Source organism: Apteryx rowi, unplaced genomic scaffold, assembly GCF_003343035.1.
Source record: "Apteryx rowi isolate R43461 unplaced genomic scaffold, aptRow1 scaffold_911, whole genome shotgun sequence".
NCBI lineage: Eukaryota > Metazoa > Chordata > Aves > Apterygiformes > Apterygidae > Apteryx > Apteryx rowi.
Window position 1 is genome coordinate 26,981 of NW_020451218.1, and position 22,521 is coordinate 49,501.

Genomic DNA, 22,521 nt, shown 5'->3' on the forward strand with positions numbered 1-22,521 from the left:
GCATCTCTCTAGAGTGCCAGGACGGTTGCTTCTCTGGAGGAATGTGTTACAGATAATTGCATGGGAAGCCCTGGGTACGGTAAGGCTGACTCGAGGTGTGAGGAGCAGTACCGAACTGAGGGGACCTGAAGGTCAGCTCATCTGCTCCAGGTTTGGGATCGTTGGTGTTTGTGGCTCAGTGGCAATTTAACTCTGCACCGCCTTAGCGGAAACTGTTGATCGGTGCCTGTTGTTGTATGAGTCCATGGTGTGTATGTACCTCGGAGAGTTCAGTAGCGATGTGAGGTGTGCACGAAGCTGAGCTCTGCTGGGAGCCAGGGAGGTGCTCCGTCCCTCCTCCTGTTACATGCAGAGTAACCTTTTTCATTTGTTTGGCTGGTTGATGTTTTGTGTGATTGTATTTTCTTTGCAGCAGCTTTTCAACCTGGGAAGATTTCCCAGATAGAATTATTGCAGCTTTTGGGGTTCAGGCTGCCTCTTCACGTGCCCTTTGTGCCCCGTCTTCGTGTGCTCAAGGGAGGTCTTTTACTCCAGAATTTATGAGTGAAGGCTTGTGGCTGACAGTATTTGCTGTCTTTGCAAGTAGCATTGCAATCGCAAAAAGGTCTCTTTCTCCTCCCTGCAAGCTTTTGAAGAGCAAGGAGCCAGCATTGCTCTTCCTGACTTGTTCTCAAAGCTCCAGGCTGAGGTGTGCAGCTACATTGCTCCTGGGTACATATTAGTCTTTGCTGGATGTTGAAATCCTTGTTCTGTGGCTGCCAGTGCACTTTGGGGGCTTTCCAAAAAACACAAGTTGCAGTTAGCTGTGTGTTGGCCTGTGTCTGGCAGCTCTTAACAGGCATCTTGGCTCCTGGTCMTTATTACTGGACCTTGATGGAGCCCCGGGTCGCAGAGGGATTTACYTCCTTCAGCAGCAGCAGAGAGCACTGAGGCACTGGTGAAAATGGAGGTGCTGATCATGTGCCAGCTCATGAGGATCACTGCCGTTGCTTGGGTAGAGCAAAACTGTCTGTGGGGTAGATCAGCAGTTCAGTTAATCGCCAGGCAAATGAGTCCAAGTATCCCATTTTTCAAGATTCTGAAGAATGCCCTAAGTGACTTAGCAAATCTGTGCTATGGCAGGGTAGCTCCCGGTGTATTCGGGGTGGGGGAAAAATGTAGGCCTGATAGTAGTAAGGGTAGAGGAAGTGGGGCTCTGAATGTGTCCTGGCATTTCTCTTTCCAGGGTTCACTTTTATTAATGCAGTAAAAACTCTGAGAACAAGAGAGAGCGGAGGTGGTGTGGTCCAGAGGGAGCTCTTAGGAAGACAGGGTGATAGGTGTGTTTGGCCAGAACTCGGAGCTGAGACACTGATCCTAAAAGCATTTGAAATACACGGCACTGCCTGGCTGGGTAGAGCTGAAGTGACAGGAGAGCCATAAAGTCTAGCTGGGCGTTTGACCTAAACTGAAATCCTTTTCCCTGCTTCAGGAGTCCCCGAGCAGAGGTGCCGCTCATCTGGAGTCCCCCAAGGAAAACGCAGGTGATGCTCCCCAGGAGCTGGGCTGCCGCTGCAGACTGATAGACAGTGCTGTGGCCACGGCCCCGTCTGCTGCCCCTTCCTGGGAAGCTGCCCCTCGCCTGCGAGCTCCTGCGGCCGCTCTTGTTTCTTCAGGGTCAGACTCGGGGAGGCGCTTCGCACCACAGGAATTTCACAAAGTTGGCAATGGCTGCAATAAGCAACAGGCTGCTTTGAAATACTCTGTGGTTCCTTCTCTGTCTCTTCCTCTCTTTCTCTCTCTCTCTCTCTTCTCTCTTCCTTCTCTATCTCTCCTTCTGTCTTTCCCTCTCTCTTGCTTTCTCTTGCCTCTTTCCCTCTTTCTTTTCCACTTTTTGTTCCTTTCCTTTCTTCTTTCCTCCTCTGCTCTTTTTCTCTCCTCTCTTCTCTCATTCTCTTGTTTTTTTGTCACTCTCCCTTTTTCCCTTCCTCCATCTCCCTGTTTCTTTTTCTTTCCCTTTCCCTCTCTCCACTTTCCCTTTCTTTCTGTTTCCCTCTTTGTTCTTTCCTTCTCTCTCCCTTTCTTTCTCTCCCTTTCTCCTTCTTTCTCCCTGTCTCCCTTCTTGTCCTTCTCTCTTCTTTCCCTCTCTTTGCCTCTTTCTTTTTTCATTCTCTTATACTTCCTCTACCCTTCTCTCCCCCCTTTTTTCTTTCATTCTCACCCTTTCTCTCCCTTTCTTCCTTCGTCTTTCTCTCCCCTCCTTTTCTTGCCCTTTCTCTCCCTTTCTCCCTTTCTCATGCTTTCCCTCTCTGTCTCATTGTCTGCCATTCTTTCTTTCCCTTTCTCGCTCTCAATTTATCACCTTCTCTTCTTTGTCTCTCCCTCTCTTCTGCCCTTTCTCGTCTTTTTCTTCATTTCTTTTTTCTCTCTCCATTTCTCTCTTCCTCTTGCTCTCTCCCTCTTTATTCTGCTTTCCCTTTATCTCTTTCCCTTGTTTCCCTCTTTTTTCCCACTCTCCCTTTCTGCCCCTTTCTCTCCCCCTTTCTCCCTTTTTTCTTTCTGCCTCTCCCTTTCTTCTTTCTCTTTCTGCTTCTCCCTTTTCTTTTTTCTCCCTCTTTCCTGCTCCCTTTCTCCTCCTGTCTCTCCCTTTCTTCCTTTTTCTCTCCTTCTCTCTCCCTCACCGTTTTTTCTTTTCCTCCCTCTCCTTCTCTTCCTTTCTCTCCTTCTCTCTCTCCCTGCCTCTGTCCATCTTCCATCACTCTTTCTTCCTCTCTCCCTTCTTTCTCTCCCACTCTTGCTTTCTCCTTTTTCTCCCTCTCTTCTCTCCCCTTCTTTGTCTCTCCTTTTCATTCTGCTTTTCTCCTTTCCCTTTCTCCCTTTTTCCTGCTTTTGCTTTTTCTCCCTCTTTCTCTCCCTCTTCCTCCGTTTCTCTACCTTGTTCTCACTCGTTCTTTCCCTCTCTTCTCCTCTGTCTTCTCTCCTCCCTTCTGCCTTTTCTCCCTTTCCTTCTTTCTCATCATTTCTCTGTGCTTCTCTCTTCTTCTCTTGCACTATTTGTCTCTTTTCTCTTTCTCCTCTCTCTCCATGCTTTTTGCACTTTCTCCTTCTCATTTTCTCCCCCTCTCCTCTTTCCCTTTCTCTCTCTCTCACATGCTTTTTCTTCCTTTTCTCTTTCCCCCTCTTTTCCTCCCTTTCCCCATCTCCTTCCCCATCTCCAGCCATCAAACTGGTAAAACGCAATTTGCTTTGCTCTTTAATTAACAGGCTTTAATTAAAATATATGTATATATTTTATATAGTTTGATAATAAGAATAATCTGTTTTCTGTGGGAAGGGGGAGAGAAGGGAGAAAGAAGGCACCTGACTCATCTCCAGGTTGTCCCTTCTCAGGAGTCAGTGTGACAGTTATGTGAACGTGAGTCTCAGATGATGTGAAAATTGTGTGAACCGCCCAATGTGGCAGTTCTGTGCATGTGAATCCATGGGAAATCCTGGCCATTTCAGGAGGCAGCCAGCCCTTTACGCCAGCTCTGCCCCAGCAGTGAGCACGCAGATCGCATATAGGACGCTGCAGGCTGCAGAGAGCGAACAGCCCCAGGGAATGACTGGCCTTTTTTTGGTTTATGTCAGAGTTGCTCCTTGTGCACACTGCTGAACCGCTGCTTTGCTTCCAACATAAGGGACTGGTTTGGGGCCCCTGAGGGCCCCCGCTTCAGCCGCCCTCCCGGCCCCGAGCGCACGGACGGAGAGAGGGAGGAGGWGGACGGCGGCCGCGAGGGGGCGGACCGCTCCCTCCACCCCCCACAGCCCACGCACGTGACCTGGGGCCTGCCCCGCCCCCGGAACTCCATTCCCAGCCCCGCCCCACGCTCCTGGCCCTGCCCCTGCCGAGGGACCCCGCCCCCGGAGGTCGGCTCCGCCCCCTGCCTCCCCCGGTGCCCCACTCACCCCCGGGGGCCTCCCAGTGACTCCCGGTGCCTCCAGGCCCCTCAGTCCCTCCACTCCTCCCGAGGTCCCCGTGCCCCTCTCATCCCCAGTCCCACCCCATCACCCTGCTCACCCCAGAAACCCCAGTGTCCCCAGGCACCTCCTGGTGTCCCCCAGTGTCCTTCCTGTGCCCAGACACCTCCCAGTGGCCCCAGTGCCCCATGGCACCACCCAGTGACCCCCCCGTGCCCACGGTCCCCAGGCACCTCCCAGTAGCCCCAGTATCCCAGATGCCCCCAGGCACCTCCCAGTGGCCCCAGAGCCCCCTGGCACCCCGAGGGCCTTCCCACTCACCCCTGTCTCTCCGTTCTCCCATGTCCCCGCTCCCCCCGGGCCGTGTGCCCAGGCTGGGCTGGGCTGGGGGGCACCAAGGCCACATCCTGGGGGCGGCAGAGCTGGGGTCAGCACRAGACCCCCACAGAGCCTGGACACATCCAGTGCCTTCCCCACACGGACAGAGCTTTATTGCCCTCCTGCCCGGGGCTGCCAGGGCCCCCCAGCGCAGGGCATGGAGGCTGCTGCCAGCTGCACGCAGGACCACCGGCTCTGCTGAGCTGCAACAACACCCCAGGGAGGCACCGCAGGTGCTCAGCCGCCATTTTCCCTGCAGCCCCTGGCTGGGGGTGGCTTCCTCGGCTAGGAGCCTGGAGGCTACGCAAGTCCCCTCTCTCTACAACCCCCCGGTTTTCAGTGCTAGTGTCCCCCAGCCRGCGCCCACAGGGCCTCTGGACGCCTCCCCGGCCCTCGGGCTGGGAGCTCAGTCACCATCACTTACCTCCGAACAGGAATGCCAGGTCCTGCTCCTGCAGCCACTTGACCRGCACCATGTCCAGGAGGACACCCGGCACATGGGGAAACACAGTCATCAGGGCACAGCCCCAAACCCAGACCCCGACTCCAGCTCTGGCTGCAGGTTCAGATGCAGCTGCACAGAGAGGGGCGGCACAACTGGCCCCAGACCCCCACATCGACCTGGGGGACACGGCAGGGAGCAGCACGAGAGCCTGGTGCTGCTTCTCACCCAGGATGGTGATGGCTGCCACCTGCAGCACCCAGCAGCTCCCTGTGCAGCAGCTCTGCATCATACTGAAGAGCCTCTCCAGCAGCACAGGGCAGTCTCGGGCTTAGGGTAAAGCAGGGATGCAGGAGCTCATCTCCGGCTGCATCTCTGCCTGCCCACTGCCAGGTGTCCATGTGGCCCCACGGCACAGGAGCCATGGGGTAGCTGGCTGCAGGGACACAGCTCCAGCGCAGAGCTCACTCACCAGGTGACTGCAGACCTTGTCCTGAAGCTCAGCCATGCTAAGCCCAGTGCTTGCAGCGATGCGCTGCAACACCCTCTTCGACCCCCAAAACAGGGAGTACTGATGCAGAGCGACCTTGCACACCTGGAAAAGAGCATCCGGCCCTGTCACAGGGATGCTGCTCACCTGCCTGGGGCGCCAAGGGAGAAACCTTGCCACAGCAGTGTCAGTGAGGGCCTGTGGAGACACCAGCAGGCCTGCATGGGTGGGAGTGGCACCATGGCTCTGTCAGTGCCGCAGGGCTTTCTGCAACTGTGCAAGGAGCTCTGGGGGCTCTTACGTTGCAGATGGCCGGGGCCACCTCCCGGAGATGCAGCACAAGGCTGGGAAACACTTCCTCCACCTCTCTGCTGAAAAAGGACCTCCTCCCCAAGGCAGAGGAGACCAGCGTGCTGTAGAGGGCGAAGGCCAAGCAGTGCAGGACCTCTTCCTCCTGCAACTGAGAAAGCCCATCTGGCAGGTTGCTAATGAGGGCACCTCATACAAACTGCTCAGCACCACTAATCAGTCAACACTGATTCAGCCGGCAAAGGGAGTTGCAAACAACAGCTTTTGACCATGCTGAGAAACCTTCTCTCTTCTCCAAAATATACGTGTCTGCCCTGATCCCCCATGCGCTGGACAGGCCTCGGCCCCCCCCGCCCCCACACCTCTCMGATGAACAGGAGAACAAGCAGCTTCACTTACTCCCCCCTCAAGAACAGCCGGGTGGACCTGGTGATGTCTTTAAAGGCAGAGCGCTTGGCCCTCGCCTCCAGCAGCCCCAGCACCTTCACCAGCACCAGCAGGCCTTCCACAGCCACCTCCACATCAGTCACGTCCTCCAGGCCCCTGAGCAGCACCTCCACCATGGCCACCCTGCGCCTCTGCAGCTGCAAAGAGCACAAACTGCTCGCTATTCCTGCCTCTCACTGCTGCTCTTCACCACTGCACCAAGGGCTGAGCTTGCTAGAGCAAGTCCAGAGCAAACCCCAGCCCAGGGAGCCCCAATTTGCATCCGGTTTCCCCTGAAAGCCCTGAAGCCCTGGGCAGCTCTCCCCTGGCAGCTTTTGAGTTTGTGCTGCGCTCAGAGCGCAGGAAAGACCATCTCACCTTCGTGGGCGCTCCACTGACCCCATTGCCCATGCCTCTCATGGCCACTTGCCACACGGTGCTGACAGGGTCACATGATCTTTCTACTAAGGCCTCTAAGAGGGGCTTCAGGAGCTCACTCTCCTCCACCACTTGGTCCTTCATCAGCTGCAATAAAGCCACATGGCTGCTAGCGTCAGGATGTCATTCATGTCAGGCAAGATGCAGCAATAGCCGCATCCTGGGGCTCCAGCGTCAGGAAGCTCTACAGCCCCTGACCRRCTCCCCTGCAGTGGGGCTTYCCCTCYGGGCCAGCCTAGCTGTGGCTGCAGAGTCAGGCAGCTGCCAAGAGCAGAGCTGCACAGTGCTGGGAGAGGCCTCACACATGGGTCCACATGGGGTGGCACCTCCTGGCAGGAATCTGCATTCGGGCCTGGGGCCCCCGGGAGCTTTGCCGCAGCTGACCGAGCTCAGGAGCACATCCCAGCCAGGCTCGGGAGCACCTGGCAAAGAGGGCACCCAGCAAACACCCCTTCACCTTCCCTCCCCAGCAGCACCAGTGACAAGGGCCAGGACAGGCTACTTCGCAGGGGCAAGAACGTCCCTGGCAGCAGCTCCAGGAAAGGCTCAGCAGGAGCCTGGGAGGTGCTGCTCTCCAGAGGCTTCCTACAAAGGAGGAGCCATTCGAGCCACTCCAGCACTTGCTGCTGCCATCCTCCCCCAGAAAGGGACACCCTGGGCAGCAGTTTCTGAGGGAATACCTCCGAGCCCTCCCTGCCCCACCTGCTGCCTCACCTCAGCAAGGAAAGCTGTGGCCATGAGCCACAGGTTTGCTGAGCGCAAATTCAGCCCCAGGAAGAGACTCTCCACCAGGCACTGCAGGATGAGCTCCACACAGAGCAGCACACTGTGCATGAAGCACGAGCAGGCTCGTGATACACAGCCACGCAGGACGGCCACAGGCTGCGACTCCCAAATTCACATGCTCCAACGCAGACGTTGCTCTGCACCTCAGCAGAGCTCCCGGGCACGCAGGAAGGTCCCAGCAGCCATTTCCCCGGCAGCCATTTCCCCAGGCACAGCCCCCATGACAAGGCAGGGTGCATCCCGAGGGCTCTCACTTGCCAGAAGACACATGCTGTCCGTGTGAGCCCAGGGATCTGCCAGGGATGCCCACACTCCCTGCTTCCGGAGCAGCCGCAGCCACAGCTCCTCCAGGCACTTCGCCAGCACCAGCTCTAACACCTCCACAAAAAATCTGGTGAAAGAAAAACCAAGAGAAATCTCCAGTCACAGAACTTTGGGGGAAGATTTGTCTTTAGCAGAGCTAAAACAGCTCAGCCACTTTGGGAGGTGTTTGTTCGCTCATCCTAAACCGCACCGAGGGAGAGGCAAAGCACCCCTGAAATGACACTCTGCACTCTTCAAGTCTCAAGCTAACAGAAAACTAGCCCCTGCCACTTCTCACCTGCCCAGCGTGTCGTCGCTCCCCGGCTCCCYGAGGGACAGCGCCATCTCTTCCCCCAGTGTCTCGCTGACCTGCCCCAGGAGGCCAGGAAGCAGGCAGCAAAGCAGGCGCTGGACCAGTGCCTCGCTCCACAGCACCAACATCACCTCGAAAATGGCCTGGGTGATCTACAGAGAAATTCAACCAAGAACCACCTGGTAAAACAAGGGCTTTTCCCAACATCCAGCTCCCCCCACCAGCCTGCGGGGCTTTTACTGTCTCCAATTCTCACTTCAGTAACAGCCTTGTAGCACAGGAGCAGCAAACTGTCCCGGCTCCCCACGCCGCGAACACTGCCACTGCCCTGGCAGAGCACCCCACAAGGCTCCACAGGTGCTTGCAAAGGGCATGAAACTCCCTTGCGCTGAAGCATGAGTTGGAAAGCAGACGCAAAGCGTCACTAACGCCTCCGTCGCTGACCGCACCGTGAGAGGCTCCAAGGCAGCCTGGCTGCTGCCCAGCTCCCGAGCACAGCAGTCGCTCCTGTGGCTGCTCTTTCCAGCTGCCCTTAATTTTTTGGTTAAGCGTACCAGCATGTGGCACCCCAGGGCGCTTCTCCCCAGGCTCCTCCACAGCTCCACTGTGTCACTGCAAGGGAATAGATGCTTGCCCATGAGCCCGCATCCTCAGGTACCTGCAACGCCCTCACGAGAGGCCAACACTCTCCTCGTCTGCATCGGGGCTGGCAATGCCCTGGTCAGGACAGGGACACAAGCCCACAATCCTGCAGCGCTCAGCCTTTCCTGGGGAAAAAATACCTGCTTCCAACCAGGACCCCCCCCCATGCAGGCACACCCTGGGGCTGGGTCTGACTGCAGAGGGAAGGACGAGCACACAGACCTGTCTCTGGGCAGGCGCTTCTRGAGGAGACTGTCGAGTACTGGCTGTTGGTGACTGCGGGCCAGGAGGAACATCGCCCACTGCACAAAGTGCCTGGGGGTGCTCTGTCAGGTGCTCTGCAGGCAGGTGTAAAGGATGACCACAATTTCAGGCACCTGAAAGGAGGAAGGCAAGAAAGAACAGCTTGGTGTGTCCTTTCCCTGTCCTTCTTCGGGGCTAACAGCTGTGACAGTGTGCTCCTTCCCCCCCCCACCCCCATGTGCTCTCTCTCCCTCAACCTGACCTCCCTGTAAACAGCATGTATGCAGGGGCTCACTGAGCATGCGCCAACTAAGACCCGTCTAGCATGCAAATATGGCTATGAGTCAATCATCTCCCTCCCCATAAATAGGGGGCAGTCCAGAGCCCACTGAGCTCTCCCGCATGGCAGCGGGCTGCACTGCAGAACCTCCTCTTGAGCAGAGACACCTCTCAAGGTTACTCCTCAAGGTTGAGAGATTCCTTACCCACGAGAGATCATCAGTAAGTGATTAATAGCATGCTGAACTTTTGCAAACTTCGCAAAACTTTGCTGAGTTATATCTCTGATTAATTGTGCACATAATCCCCTAGACATAACCTGTTGACCAAGTCTGAGACTAGGACTGGATCCAGCCGCACCTAGGCTCCTCTCCGAAGGAGTTTAGAAAGCAAGGGGGTCCTTTCTGAACCTTGTGACTCAATGAGAGGGTCTCCATTGCACGTGCATCTGACCCTGTCCTTCATGCAGTAAATAACTGAGTGAACCTTGCCAATCAAACCTCGTTAAATCATTCTTATTTATGATTGAACTTTGTTGAGTCGCTGTCTTACCGCAATAAACACAGTGCTGCTTCCCTCGTACAAGTAAAGTGCATCGCTCATTCACGACAACAGCCAACAACAGAAAACAGCCAAAGGCAAATGGAAAAAACACCTCTCTTACCTCCTCCTGGARTATTTGCTCTCCGCACTCCCCCAGAAACGTGAGCATCCACCACTCAGCAGCCCACACACACACAGGCCTGGCGCACAGCAAGCTCTCCACAAAGGTGCTCATGAAGTCTGTGGCCTGGCCTCGGGGAAAATATCAAGGCATCTGCTCCTTTCATCATGGGCTGAAAGGACAGATGTGTCTCCAGCCTCCTGCTCCRTGCTTATGCCACATGTCCCTGTGTGACAGCTCGCTCGGGGAATGGCGCAAGMCCCTGGAGGGAGCAGGGAGATAGGCACAAGCCCAGCACCGGGCCTCCACCCCCTTTTCAGGGGCCAGTTACCTTCATGATGTTGATGGAGGTCACCAGGAGAGACTCTGCATCATCAGCATTCAGCCTCTCACACAGCTACCCGATCTCTTTGGTTGCCGCTTCTGTGGTCTTGGCTCGAGCTAGAAGAAAGGGGAGTCACGTTCRGGGGGAGCCAACCTCCGGCCCTGCGTGCAAATAAAGGAGGACCCGAGGGATGGTGGCGAAGGCCATGGCAAAGCTAGGGCCCTCTGAATGCAGCGCAGCAGGTTTGCTAGCCAGGTGAGGGGCTGGCCACAGAGRRGGACRGTCCCTGGCACCGGGGGTGACGTCCTGCCCTCAGACAGCAGTGGGGGACGGCCCTGCACTGCTCTCCTCACCTCCTATTTGCAGCAGGCTGCCGAGGCAGGTCACTGCCCACATGCGGGATGTGGCTGGCACATCACTTGTCAGAGGCCCTAAAAGTCCCACCAGAGMGCCAAACCGCTTTCAGGCATGGCCTCGCTGCGGGAGCAAGAGGCAGGCAAAAAGGTCACTGGCAGCCCCTGTGGCCACTTGCCTTCTCCCAGCCATGCCGTCCCTCGAACCATGGCCAGGTGGCAGGGCAGACAAGGGGCTGCCCCACAGCCCTGGGAGAACCAAAACCCAGCGCTTGCCTGGGTAGAACTCCCTGCTGGGGCTGCGGCCGGCAGGGAGGGGGCCAGGGAACGTGGGGTCCCTGCTCACCCTATGCTCACATCCCTCTTCATAAGCACCCAGCAGCTGGATGCACACATGCAGGGCCCTCTCCCGCTTGCACACATGGGCCAAGGCGAGCCAGCGCCGCAGGACACCACTGCTACCACTCTGTCCACGACAGAGCTCTGTGAACAGCTCTCGTCATCCCACAAGACACTCTCCAGTTTGCTGTAAGTCTCCGCTCTGCCATGCCACCCTGGGGACACACCACACATGGCAGTGATGGGACATGTTGCCCCCACATCAGCTCTGCCAGGTTGATGCTGGGGATGAGCTGCCAGCACTGCTCAGCACAGCTGTTGGAAGCGGGTGAGAAATCCCGTGCTGGGATTTCCTATCTCAAACCCTAACCCTAACCCTGGGGACATCACCACCTCCTGCTGGAAAGGAGGATGCACAGTAGCATCTGCTCAGCACCACCGGCAGGAGCAGCATTTTGGGATGAGGCGCAGCAAGAGGGCAGACACGTCATCGGGTGAGATCAGCCCGCAGCATCGGGGAAGCCAAGGTGCTGTGGGGAGCCCTCAAACCCCCACGCAGCCCCATGGGATGCCCCTGCCTCACCTCAGCATCTTACAGCCAGTCCAACAGAGAAGTCATGATGGCAGCAAAGGTAGCAATGGCTGCAGGAACAGATCCAGCCGCCCTGCCACCGTTCTTGCCACATGCAGATCCAGACTGGGGACCCACGCAAGTGATGAAACCTGGAAGGAAAGCAGCAGAGGGTTTGCATCGCTTCGGCAGCCACAGGGATTGGTCCCGAGTCGGGGCAAACATCTCCCCAGCTGGAGCATGGGGTGACAGGAGAGGCTGATGGAGCCAGCTCTGCGCAGCCTGGAGAAGAGCAGCCCACGGCAGCTTGGGGCTTACTCCAAGTGTGTGATCCCAGCTCTCCCCGAGAGGAGAACATGGGCACCAGCAGGTCCTGGTCACCCCAACCAAGCATGCCAGCGGGCTGGGCACCGAGCTTGGCGCCAGCCCCCACCTTGGAGCGCTTGTAGCACCCCCATCGCAGCAGGACTCCCTGGATGGATGCACTGCTCCACCAGCACCTCCTCCCTTGGGATCCATGAGCCACTGGGCCAGCACTGGCCCCAGGAGGGAGATGGGACACAGCCACTGTTAACCACAGGGACTACTGTGATCCATGGCGGGGATCCAATGCCTTACAGAGGGCTGCTGGCCACGCAGGGGCATGAGCAGGAGGGAGGGGGCCAGGCACTGCCACATTAGGGACCCCATATGTGGCACTGCCCCAGGCTCCAGCACTTGCAGATGCTCGTCCCCCTTCAGCTCCCCGCTCCAGAGACCCAAGGGGAAGGGGGTTTGGGGGGTTCACAAGGGCTTTTCTTTGGTGTTTCACCTGGTTTCCTCCAAAAAGGAGGTTGCTGCAGACACACAGCCCATGCCTGTGCCTGCCCTTCCCTCTGTCTCCTCCAAGGACTTTTGCTCCCCTGCTCCAGCCAGAACAGAACTGGGCAGAAACCCCAAACCCATCACCATTCCAGCCGTGGCATGAAACTGGTGACATGGGAAGGACAGAGACCCAGGCCAGAGTCTGAAGGAAAAAATCTAACAAGCTCCTGCAATCACACCAGGGCAATTGCTCCAGCAGAGGGGCCCCAGGAGCCAGGAGTGATTTGTGCAACTGCTCACACAAGTGCCAGGTCATTTAGCTGCATAGAAAACCTAGAAGGGCAAAGCCTGGAGACTTGCACAGACACAAAGTCTGAATATCAGTATCCATTTTCTTTTGGTAGGGAACTTTTCATTAGAATTGAATTGATCTTCAGGGAGTTTTTGAATGCAAAGTTATGATATTTCTTCTTAAGGAGAGATTTTTGTTTTGGTTTCAGGCTAAATGTTCGTTTCCAGCAAAAACAGAATAGAAGGCAAAGTCAGCAATTTCTTAGCAAGCTCCAGTGCTTACACCCAATTCTGCTCCCAGCTTTGCTGCTGGGCCAGTTCAAGATTGTATCAAGCTTTGAGAGGCACCAGTCAACTGAGCGCCTGCAGCCTATGAGCAACCGAAACGATGCTACAGGGGGGATCTGGGCTCTGCGTAGGGTCAGCAGAAAGGCTGGGTCCCACCGGACACTCCCATGCAATCCCACACCAAGCAACGATGCTGAAGCACCCTGCGTGCCCTGCCCAGCCCCTCCCCGAGTGGCTATGGGTAGCTGAGCAAAGCAGCTCCAGTGAGGGGAGCCAAACCATCCTCAAGTGCCACTGGCCGCAGCTCCTAGATCTACAGCTTGGCTCCAAGGGCAGGTTGGCCCCTTGCTCACACAAACCTGGAGACTGCACACTCACACCGTGCCGCCTTCCCCTTGCAGGGGCTTCATGGCAGGGACATGAGCTGTTCCTGGCACCCCGACCACAAAGTTGGCCTGCCCTGCTCTGCTCTCTACACACCCCTGACTCTGGCACAGCGTGTCTGTATGCAGTCACACTGCAGTTGACCAGAAAGAAGGAGCCCTGCCATTGACAGCGTTAACCCGAACGGTGTCAAGGGATCACTCCCACCCTATGCGGTTTGACTCAGCAGGGGAAAATAACCACAAAGACAATAAAGCAAAACAGAGCCTTCCCAGAATCGCTGTGTTTATTTTGCACTCCAAATCAAGTCATGCCAATTTTAGGGATAGATACATTGCTCTCCAGGCAGCTGACTCACCTTGAGGCATTTTGGGATATCTAAAAACTTTCCCCTACCCCCAAGGAAAATTTGTAAGGGGAAAAAAGGGAGAGATTGATTGCAGAGAAGACGCACTGCCGAAAGAAGGCAGCTGGCTTCTGTGCTTCAGCTGCCATCTCAGGCTTCTGGGGCCCACCATTTCAGCGTAGCGTCACCAGCTCTTCTGCAGAAGTAGGGTGAATGGCAACAGTGTTGTCAAAGTTGGCCTTAGTAGCTCCCATTTTGATGGCCACAGCAAAGCCCTGCAGCATTTCATCGCAGCCCAGGCCTTGCATGTGCAATCCCACCACCTTTGAAGAACAAGGGAGATGGTGGATTGAGAGGGAGGGGTGGGTAGACAGCCCTGCTCCAGCAGTGCTGGAGACCACCTGCAGTCCAAGYTTTCTCCCGACTCTCCACACATGCAAGTTTTGCCAATAGGCCTTGCTCAGCTTGAGGCCCTTAGGGTAAACTCCAGATCTTCAGCAACTGGGAAATGAAACATTTACTGTATCCAACCCTTCTGCAAGGAGCCCTAACACTGTCTTCCTGGAAGTGTCCAGCCAGAGTATTTTCAGGACTAAGGCTAGAGCCAGCAAATGCTTCCTTTTAAGCCTCTGAGAAAACAGTATTCTCTAGCAAAAGGCACAGTCTAGACTAAATATTAGGCTTGGTGTGGAGGTAGGTGGATCCAAGTCTAGGACCTAATTTGTGCAGGTCAGAGCAGATCACATAGAACCCTTCTAGTCCTGAAACAGGCCAGTAGTGAGTGTATACATGGATAAATACTGGTGGTCAAACACGGGGAAAACATGACAATCAGCAATATTCCCAGCAGTACCAATGTGAGGGGCCATCATGCTATTCCAGGTGACAGCTAGACGCACACAGTTGAGGTCTAAAGGACACCCCAGCCACTTCCCTACAGCACTCAGACGGATCCCCTAGCCCCCCCACGCACCTTCTCCTCCTTGCCAGCACAAACCAGCTTCATGACACACTTGGTCTTCTTTTTGGTGACTGCATGATACATGGGGGTAAATGAAGTGCTGTAGATCTTCACATTCTCTCTCCCATGCACAGAAATGGCTTCATCTGGAACAGAAGACACTGCGCATCAGACAGTGGGAGTGTTAAAGGGTAAACCCATGAGGTGTTTGAAAAGATGAGTCGAAAGGCATTTTACAAGATTTGGACTGAGAACAGCTTTCTGAAGGTAAGAACATTTACTTAAACAATAAAATAATTATTGGAGCCACTCAGCTTCCATTTCCTCAGCCTCTTTTTATGTAGTCCATAGTGGTCTGTCAATGCAAGCATCATGGACTCCCAAGCAGGGGTTTAAAGACCCCAGACTTCCAAAAGATACCCAGCAAGCTCTTTTCTGGAAACCAAGTCCCTTTATCAGGAGCTTGCCTCTGACCTTCCCTGAAGTACCCTCTTGTGAGTTTGCATCCTGATTTCTATCTAATTGTACGGCACACAACTGCAGCAACAAAAACAGTAGTGTTCCTGCACAGCAGTGGTGGTCTACAGGAAACCGTGTGACCACCCTCCATCCTCCTCTGCCAAAGGACCACTGAGCTAAATGGCTAAAGTTCATTACAACACCATGCGTGGAGAACCTCTGCATTTCTTCAGCGTGTTCTCAAAGAGCTTATGGGCTTCCTTCCCTTGCCATATGTTACAGGTGCCCCTTGCAGCAAACAGCTCACCTCTTCCCAAGGGGCATCTTGAAATAAAAGAAGCTACAGTTTGGCTAGAAAAACAAGCATCCCCAGCTCTCTCCTGTGAGTGTGCTAGCTGAAGCACTAACTGTAGAGCAGGGAACAGGAATTGCTCACCCAGACCGTGTCAGGTTCCTGTTACACCTCAGCTGCCAACAGCTCAAGCTCCAACCAACATTTGAGCTTGGTCCACAGAAAATCAGATCCTTTTGAAGTCAAACATCCTGTTAAAGCAACCACTTCTCAGCATCTACCTCAAATGTGGTGCCCAGAGCCAATTCTATCCCCCACTCCCTTAAAAATCAGGGCTTGGAGAGCTGTCAACACAGAGTAAGAAAGTGAAGTCAGAGCAGCACATCCGTCCCATCCCTACCTTCAGTGAGGCCCACGGTCCCAATTGGAGGATGACTGAAGACCACAGTGGGAATGTTAGTGTAGTCCAGCTTGGAGTCCTGCCTGCCTTCGAAGAGCCTGTGCGCGAGCTTTCTGCCAGCTGCTATTGCAACTGTGAAAAGGGAAACGGAGCCTGAGGCACAGCCCAGCTCAGGCCAATGGGAACCTGGTTGCAATGACTAAGGAGGCATGCACACAAACACACACACAAGCATACATGCACGTGTACAGTGAGTTTAGGCAGAGGAAAGCTGAAGGCACTCTCCTCTGCAAGGTCATCTTTGTCAGGCTCTGTCACCACCAGGCCTCCTGCAGGAAATCCTTCTAGTTTTAGGCTCCTGAGGTCATATTCTTTCTGATCGGATAAGATGATGCAAGCAAACATCTCCTCTCAAGGGCAGGGAAGAGCAAGGTGACACCAAGACATTACCTGGGGTGAGGAGGGCTTTTCCACAGACATCCCCAATGGCATAAATTCCTTTCCTCGTCGTGTTCTGGAACTCATCAACCACAATGTGACCTTTTGCATCCACTTCAACGCCCTGCCATTGGAAATAGCAACTGTGTCAGTACACATACAGAGCACTGGGGAATAGTGTGGCAGCCTGAAGGAAAGGTTGGTCCCAACAGCAATCTACAGATCCCCATCAGAAGGAACAGAGCCCAACGGAAACACGCAAACTTTTCATGCTCATACACACCATCAGGAAGCTCTACACGCTCAGCCCAAATCAACACCGAAAATATGTCTGTGCCAGTGACAGCAGCACCTGTCTCTATTTTAGAGCCAGCTCAGGGGCACAGCAGAAATATAATCCCGCTACAAGCTCCAGGTGGACAAGGGCCTCTGCAAGCAGAACATCTGCAGCAGGGCTGGGCCACTACATGCTGACATCCTCAAAACAGGGAAGGACAACATGCTCCCATCTCACCACTTGGTCCAGGCAAAGCCCTTCTGTGTTTGGGACTCTCCCAAGGGCCCATAGAAGGCAGTCCACATCCTGGATCACTCCAACCGTTGGCTTACGGCCAGGCATTGAGGATGTCACTGTCACATCCAGCAACCCACCAGGGGACCTCACAACTGTCTTGACCTGTGGGAATTGACAGACAGAAGACAAGGTTAGAAGGTGCTGACAGCTTCTGGGGATGATCACCCTCTCTTTGAAACAAACCATGCAGTTTTGCCAGAGGAAGCTGAAATTGTATTCCCCATGAGCTAAAAGATGTCAAAAAGCTCTTTACTATCTCATGATCCTGCTCATCTGTCACCATTAGTGACACAAAGGTTGGGTCAATCTCTGCCCTGCAAGGTGCAGCAATGGCTGCAGAGGAAGCGGTGCTTTCAAAAGGCAGGCTACTTGCGAGGTGAGACAGAGGCTGCACAGCACAGCCAGGGTTGCTGGCTGCAGGCAAAGCCATCATGCCACAAACAGTACTCAAAATGCAGGCGTTTCCTTTGGCACATCAGCAGTGCTCCTTCCTTGTGTCTCATGAGCAACGTGGCAGGCCAAGGGCTGTTTTGCAAGTCCATACCAGTGTGTGCTTCCACACATCGACCCCAGTGTTCTCCAGCTCCTGTGTGCAGTTCGAACTGATCAACGAGTCAAACATCCTCAGCACCTGGGCAGAAACCCAAACATCGCTTTGAGACAACAATCCATATACAGAGGCACTGGCTGACAGCCCCATCCACTGGCATTTCCCTATCTATGTTCTTGTCCCATTAACTTGCAGATGTGTTGGGATGCTTCTGGTTCATGATGCAGTTTCTTTTTTTCTTCCAGGTTGTGACCTGAAATAAAGCTAAGGGAAACTGGGCCAATGGCCTGCACTTCTACATCAATGCTCTGCACACAGGTTAGTGTTGCAGAAACACACTTGGCAGCACATCTWCACTCTACTTCACTCCCAGAAACACCCTGCCTGGCCCATCCTGGGCTGTYATTCCACTAAGGACCACTGAATAGCTAATGACACCTTCATCTACATCTCCATTTTCAGCTTCTTGATCCTCTGAAATTCCCTAACCATCATCTTAAAATGTAGAAGAGTAACTAGCCCTCCCATCCGACAGCATGCCTGCTTTTTGCTATTCCCCTCTGGTCTAGCTCCATGCATTCCTGTTATGTATCAAAACATCTAAACAGCAAGTAAGCATGCAAGATGACCCAAGTATGAGCCTTTCCTCTCTTGCTCTCTCCATGTGAAGCTTTTAACTCTGTAACTTGAAGAGATGCTGAAGAACCAGTCTGAATGTGGCACTGTGGTATTTTTATACTCGTGCTTATTCAGACCCTCCTTCCCACATTCACATGAGAAATCCTGATGCCCAAGGAAACACCCAGCAATTCTGCTCTGACTAGAGGCTTACAACACTGCCAGMTGACTATGAGACTGCTGCAGAGCACTGCAGTGGGAAGCACCGCTGGGGATTGCTAATAGCAGTACCTTGTCATGACGTATCAGCAAGGAGGACTTGGAACCCAAAGTGGAAAGGATCCCTGCCRTTTCTACTGCAATGTACCCAGCACCAACAACAACGCTGCGCCTGTGAAGAAGCAATGACACAATGCACACATGCACAGCTTCAAGGTAACACATTCAACCTGAAATGACAGTGCAAGGCATTTCCTAGAAGCCAGACTTGTTCCTGGTCTTTGAAATGCATCTTTGTATCCTCCTTCTCTTTCTCCCTGCTAGTCTTCTGATATAAGAGGAGGGAACCCATCTTGCACTCAAGCTGCCTGGCTGACAGCCCGAACTCACAGCACGAACTTGTCATTTCACCAACCGCACGCCTCAAGGAAACCAGCTCGGGTGCTGATTATCTCTTGTGCCTCTACCACATTGCAACACAGGGATTTCCAGTGTTGCAGTCGTAATCTGGGCTGACTCACATCCCTGTGGCTTTCTGAAACTACACTCTCACCTTCCCTCCCCCAGTGCAAGCAAAGAAAAGAGGAGGGCAGACAGACAGAGYGGTACACTGTGCTGCAAGCAGGCAGGGCAGGGCTGAGGTGTTGCAAGCAGAAGTTGGCATGCTGTGCTCAGGCAAGCAGGTTATCCTTGGGTCACCCAGAGGTGCTGTAACCAGCCTGGCACAGGCCTGGGTGCTGTGCCTAACACTAAAGAGACTTGGTGGAAGTCTGACAAGGACCAGGGCCAAAAGCTTGGCAGTTTCTCCTCCATCCAAAATGGAGAGAAGCACCAAGGGGATACTCCCAAGGACAGCAGTTCTGAACAGCTCATCTGAGGTAGCATAGCGGTTGAGCCCTGTAAAACAGGAAACCCATGCAGCCACGCAGCTCAGGGGCAGAGTCAAGGCAAGCCAAAAGGATTAGCACAAGCCTGCAAAATGAACCAGCTGGAGACATGGAAAAGTCACAGAGCACCGGAGACCACCTCCCTGCTCACAGGCTCATTAGCCAGAGGGAGAGCACCACTTTACCTGGGCAGCTCTTCAAGATCAAAGAATCCGTCACTGGTGATACCCAGACTGGCACCTGCAAAGCAAAGCCAACTTTCACGCACATCTGAATAAGTATTGCTCCTGGAAGGAAGCTTTCCCAGCAGCCCTGCCTGCCTGCTCTGCTTGTTACTGAAACCTACATCCCCTTCAGGCACTTTGACACAAAGATGGTCAGCTTTGGTTRATCTTTTTGGGCAAAAGAAGAATCCCTGTTTTGCCTGCAGAGGATATGTCACAATATCACAGGGCTGGGAGGAAGAGTAGGAGTTTGGAGAGTGTGTTTTAACCACATATCTCCCGAAATCCCAGCTGAGTGGAGATGCAGAGAAAATGCTCTCATTTTTCCTGTGCTGTAATGGGCCAAGAACCTTCTATAACTGATGGCTCTCTTTCAAGCAGTGCAGTCAAACACACTATCAGGTTTCAATGCTCCTGGCCTTCACTTGCCCAGTGTTCATACTTGACAGCCCCAAATGTCCTGAGAATAATCCCATGCACAGCCTCTTCAGTAGGCTTTGGCAGACCTCTTTGAAAGCAAACCACAGATAAGACCGAGCAGTATTTTTACCATGGACAAGCTCTCCACAAATGCAGGAGGCTTTCTAAAGCTGAATAATTTGCTTTTGAAAGATGCAAAACAAAATGTAGCCCGAGTGCCATCTCCATCCTGCAGTGGTTGCATACTGCAATATCTCTTGCATCATGCAAAGACTTACCAGGAATTTCACTTTCGAGAGGGACTGACGGTCGCCCACCAGTAGCTATAAGGATGTGAGGAGCTGTGTACTTTTTACCATTGACTTCAACTGTAGGCTCTGGATCAGCCGTAAACTTTCCATAGCCATGAATGATTTCAATGTGAGCCTACAGAAATAATTGCAGGGAATTCAGTTATTTTATTAACTACAGAACTAGATGCTAGAGCCAACTAACAAATCCTTCCTGCCTATGAGTTGCCCAGCTACAGAAGAGAGATGAAGAAGCCTGTAAGGCTGGAAACATGGCCTAAAAGGCATATCCTCCTGCCCTCTGGACTGGCAGCTCCATTCCTGAGAATGGTGAACTGACTGATGAATGCCGTGCAATATCCCAACAGATGCATCACATTCCAAAATCCCTCTCCAAGTTAAGCCCTTATCTCACTGCTTTCTCAAACTGTCAGTCTGTCTCAAAAGTCACAGTAGCTTTCCAGAGAGTGACAAGTGGTCCAACTCTAGGCCATCAGAACATAGTAAGGCTGGCAGGAGTATCCTTACCCCTTCCTCCAGACTGGGCATCAAATAGTTTCCTCGCTCTGCTTTGCGGAGGAAGAGCTCTTACAGCAACCAAGTACCCAAAACAGGCCCTCACTGTCATTCTGATCCCAGAGGGACAACTTCCAGTTACTGGAATAGGAAACTTAAAACAAAAGCTCAAACCAAATTCTCAGGAAAGCTCTCATGGGGGTCTGAGGAAATATGGGTGTACAGAGGAGACTGATTCCAGACCCAGCTCATAGAATAAAAACGTACTCACCTTGTTCATGTTATTTTCATAGATCTCATTCAGGCGTCTCACGTAAGCATCACGTTTTTCTTTAATAGTTCTGTAACAAAATAGTTCGTCACTACACAAGTTCTTCCTCTCCTAATGAACATACAGAGGTTACCATGTGCTGCAGAGTTTTGCATCTTTTGGCTACACATGCCACAAGATGAAACAGATATTAGCTATCTGACAGTTTTCCCCCCACTAACACTAGGTTTTCACACCTTACTTCCCTTTAATGGTCTTCCTTCCTACCATGCATAAATGTCAAGAAACCATCTTCTGCTGAATATTTTCAACAGATTGTTTGCAACCCCTCTCTTCCAAAACACAGGATTCAAGACCCAGTCAAATTACCAGTTCTACTGCAAACCAAGCTCAGCATCTGTCCACACCAAGCCTCAAAGCAGACAGGAGCACAACTTCTGTGTGAAATATGAGCTGGCCACTTGTCCCTGCTATGGAGATAAAACACCGAACTGCAGATGCTCAACCTTTGCTTCCCAGAGGATAGGCCTGAGACTCACCATGGTCCAAGATCAGAGGAGATGGTTGCCAGCAGACACAAATGCAGCAAAACGTTTTCAGAGGAGCGTGTTTAGGAGAGTGAAGGCAAACAGGCCGTTTCCAAACTCACCTCCAGTTAAATTTGCTGCCAGCCACTTCAAATCCATAATCAGCGTGATCGTGGATGAACTCTGCGTGAACTGCTGTGTTCCACATCACCTGCTCACACAAAGAACAGTGCACTGAGCACACAGACAACTGCAGCGCTACCTGCTTCAGGGCAGGCAAGTCGGATCAGGAAGAACAATCTAATTTCCAGAAAAACCACATACGCCTTAGGGGCCCCAAGGCTTGCCACAGCAGGCTTCTAGAGTCAGCCAACTCCTGCTGGCTCTCAAATTCCCCTTTATGTGCAGCGTGATATATTTTTCCTCCACTGGCTTGTACTGGGGCACAGAAGCCAGTGTTTAGCTCAGCTGCAAGGCAGAGACGCATGCAATCCTTGCAAAAGAGCATACAGGCAAAGGACTTGATCCTACAGCCCACTCTCATGCACTCAAGACACCGTGAAATTCACACAGCTCAGAGCACACAATTAGGCCTTTAAAATAAAATAAAATCCAGGCATCAGATTCTGCTTCAAGATCCTGCTCCAGTACAAACTCACAAGAGACAAAGTCTGCAAGCTAGGCTTGTCCTCTGAATCATTCCATTTGCAAAGCACATGGTACACAAGGACTGTGGAAAGGCTTCTCTTGTGGGCTCCTACATATGAATTTTTTTTTGTAGTGGTGCAAAAACACCTGCACCAGAATGAATCCAAGGTCGAGGTGCTGGAGCTGACCAGACAAGCTGAAAACAACAGCAAAAGCACACTTACCTTTTTGGGGACACAACCAACATTGACCTACAAGGGAAGAAGAGCAAGTCTTAGCACATTCAGATTCTGAAAGGCAATGCTCTGGAAAGCATGACACATCCTATCCGACAATCCCACAACTGGCACCAAATCCAGGAGGAAAAAAAGAAAAGAAAAAAAGACAGGACTATGCATTCTTGGAGATGAAGAGAGCTTAACCATATTTGGAGSCTCCACGTCTGTTGGTTTAATCTTTCTTCACTTCCTTGAAGAATAAGGAAGGCACAAGGTTTTCAAGTACAAGGTGCTTTCTCCTTCAGCAATTTAAAAGAAGTTTTACTAGGAGAAAGCAGCTCAACCCCTGTTTCCTGTGCTTCCAGTCCGAGTGCAGCAACTCTTGCAGGGGCACGGATTTAAAGCACAAAGCTGGTTCCCTTGGGCAACAAGTTTGTTTTCTCTGCTTGTTACTGCCTGCTTGCCACTGGTGCCAGGACTGCCTCTCACCGTTTTAACCGAGTTGGCATTATGTGCTTGGCCAAGCTCAGCATCCCTTCCACAAGTGGAAAAAAAGACACCCCTCCCCCCCAAAAAAAAGACAAAACAAAAAAAGAAAAGAAAAGAAGTGCAGAGTAACAAGTACAGCAAGTGAAGTCAGTCCTCCATTTCCCGCT

At 53.0% G+C, this 22,521-nt stretch overlaps 2 protein-coding genes across 14 annotated transcripts; both read right to left on the reverse strand.

Moving 5' to 3' along the window:
- Positions 1–271: 271 nt before the first annotated feature.
- On the reverse strand, positions 272–11,388 carry MRO (maestro). 9 transcript variants are annotated; one of them, XM_026091639.1, is made up of 10 exons: positions 11,253–11,388; positions 9,984–10,093; positions 9,653–9,778; positions 8,689–8,843; positions 7,810–7,976; positions 7,137–7,599; positions 6,363–6,509; positions 5,958–6,142; positions 5,551–5,709; positions 4,239–5,354 (listed from the first exon to the last, which is right to left on the reverse strand). In XM_026091639.1, exons 6-10 carry the CDS (start codon positions 7,254–7,256, stop codon positions 5,228–5,230), a joined length of 738 nt encoding a protein of 245 aa, XP_025947424.1. In that variant the 5' UTR covers positions 7,257–7,599; positions 7,810–7,976; positions 8,689–8,843; positions 9,653–9,778; positions 9,984–10,093; positions 11,253–11,388; the 3' UTR covers positions 4,239–5,227. The 9 variants fall into 9 exon arrangements, 5 of the variants coding, with proteins under 5 accessions (XP_025947424.1, XP_025947422.1, XP_025947423.1 ...); XM_026091637.1 differs by having other exon boundaries at positions 9,653–9,824; XM_026091638.1 differs by lacking the exon at positions 11,253–11,388 and adding an exon at positions 10,331–10,612 and having other exon boundaries at positions 9,653–9,824.
- A 1,887-nt stretch (positions 11,389–13,275) lies between these two features.
- Positions 13,276–22,468, reverse strand: GSR (glutathione-disulfide reductase). 5 transcript variants are annotated; one of them, XM_026091630.1, is made up of 12 exons: positions 21,872–22,459; positions 21,122–21,210; positions 20,473–20,542; positions 19,674–19,821; positions 18,937–18,991; positions 17,937–18,036; positions 17,022–17,108; positions 16,418–16,579; positions 15,916–16,027; positions 15,466–15,597; positions 14,327–14,460; positions 13,276–13,676 (listed from the first exon to the last, which is right to left on the reverse strand). In XM_026091630.1, exons 2-12 carry the CDS (start codon positions 21,205–21,207, stop codon positions 13,527–13,529), a joined length of 1,236 nt encoding a protein of 411 aa, XP_025947415.1. In that variant the 5' UTR covers positions 21,208–21,210; positions 21,872–22,459; the 3' UTR covers positions 13,276–13,526. The 5 variants fall into 5 exon arrangements, with proteins under 5 accessions (XP_025947415.1, XP_025947416.1, XP_025947418.1 ...); XM_026091631.1 differs by lacking the exon at positions 21,872–22,459 and adding an exon at positions 21,324–21,849; XM_026091633.1 differs by lacking the exon at positions 21,872–22,459 and adding an exon at positions 20,842–20,942 and having other exon boundaries at positions 21,122–21,198.
- Between the last annotated feature and the right edge of the window lie 53 nt (positions 22,469–22,521).

What these genes read in the sequence shown, in the direction of transcription:
- MRO (XM_026091640.1), bottom strand. Translation starts at nt 7,256, where the DNA reads ATGCACAGTGTGCTGCTCTGTGTGGAGCTCATCCTGCAGTGCCTGGTG. An exon ending in CCACAGCTTTCCTTGCTGAG is followed by an intron (nt 6,510 to 7,136) that starts GTGAGGCAGCAG and finishes GCTTTATTGCAG; the next exon opens with CTGATGAAGGACCAAGTGGT. An exon ending in TCAGTGGAGCGCCCACGAAG is followed by an intron (nt 6,143 to 6,362) that starts GTGAGATGGTCT and finishes TGCTCTTTGCAG; the next exon opens with CTGCAGAGGCGCAGGGTGGC.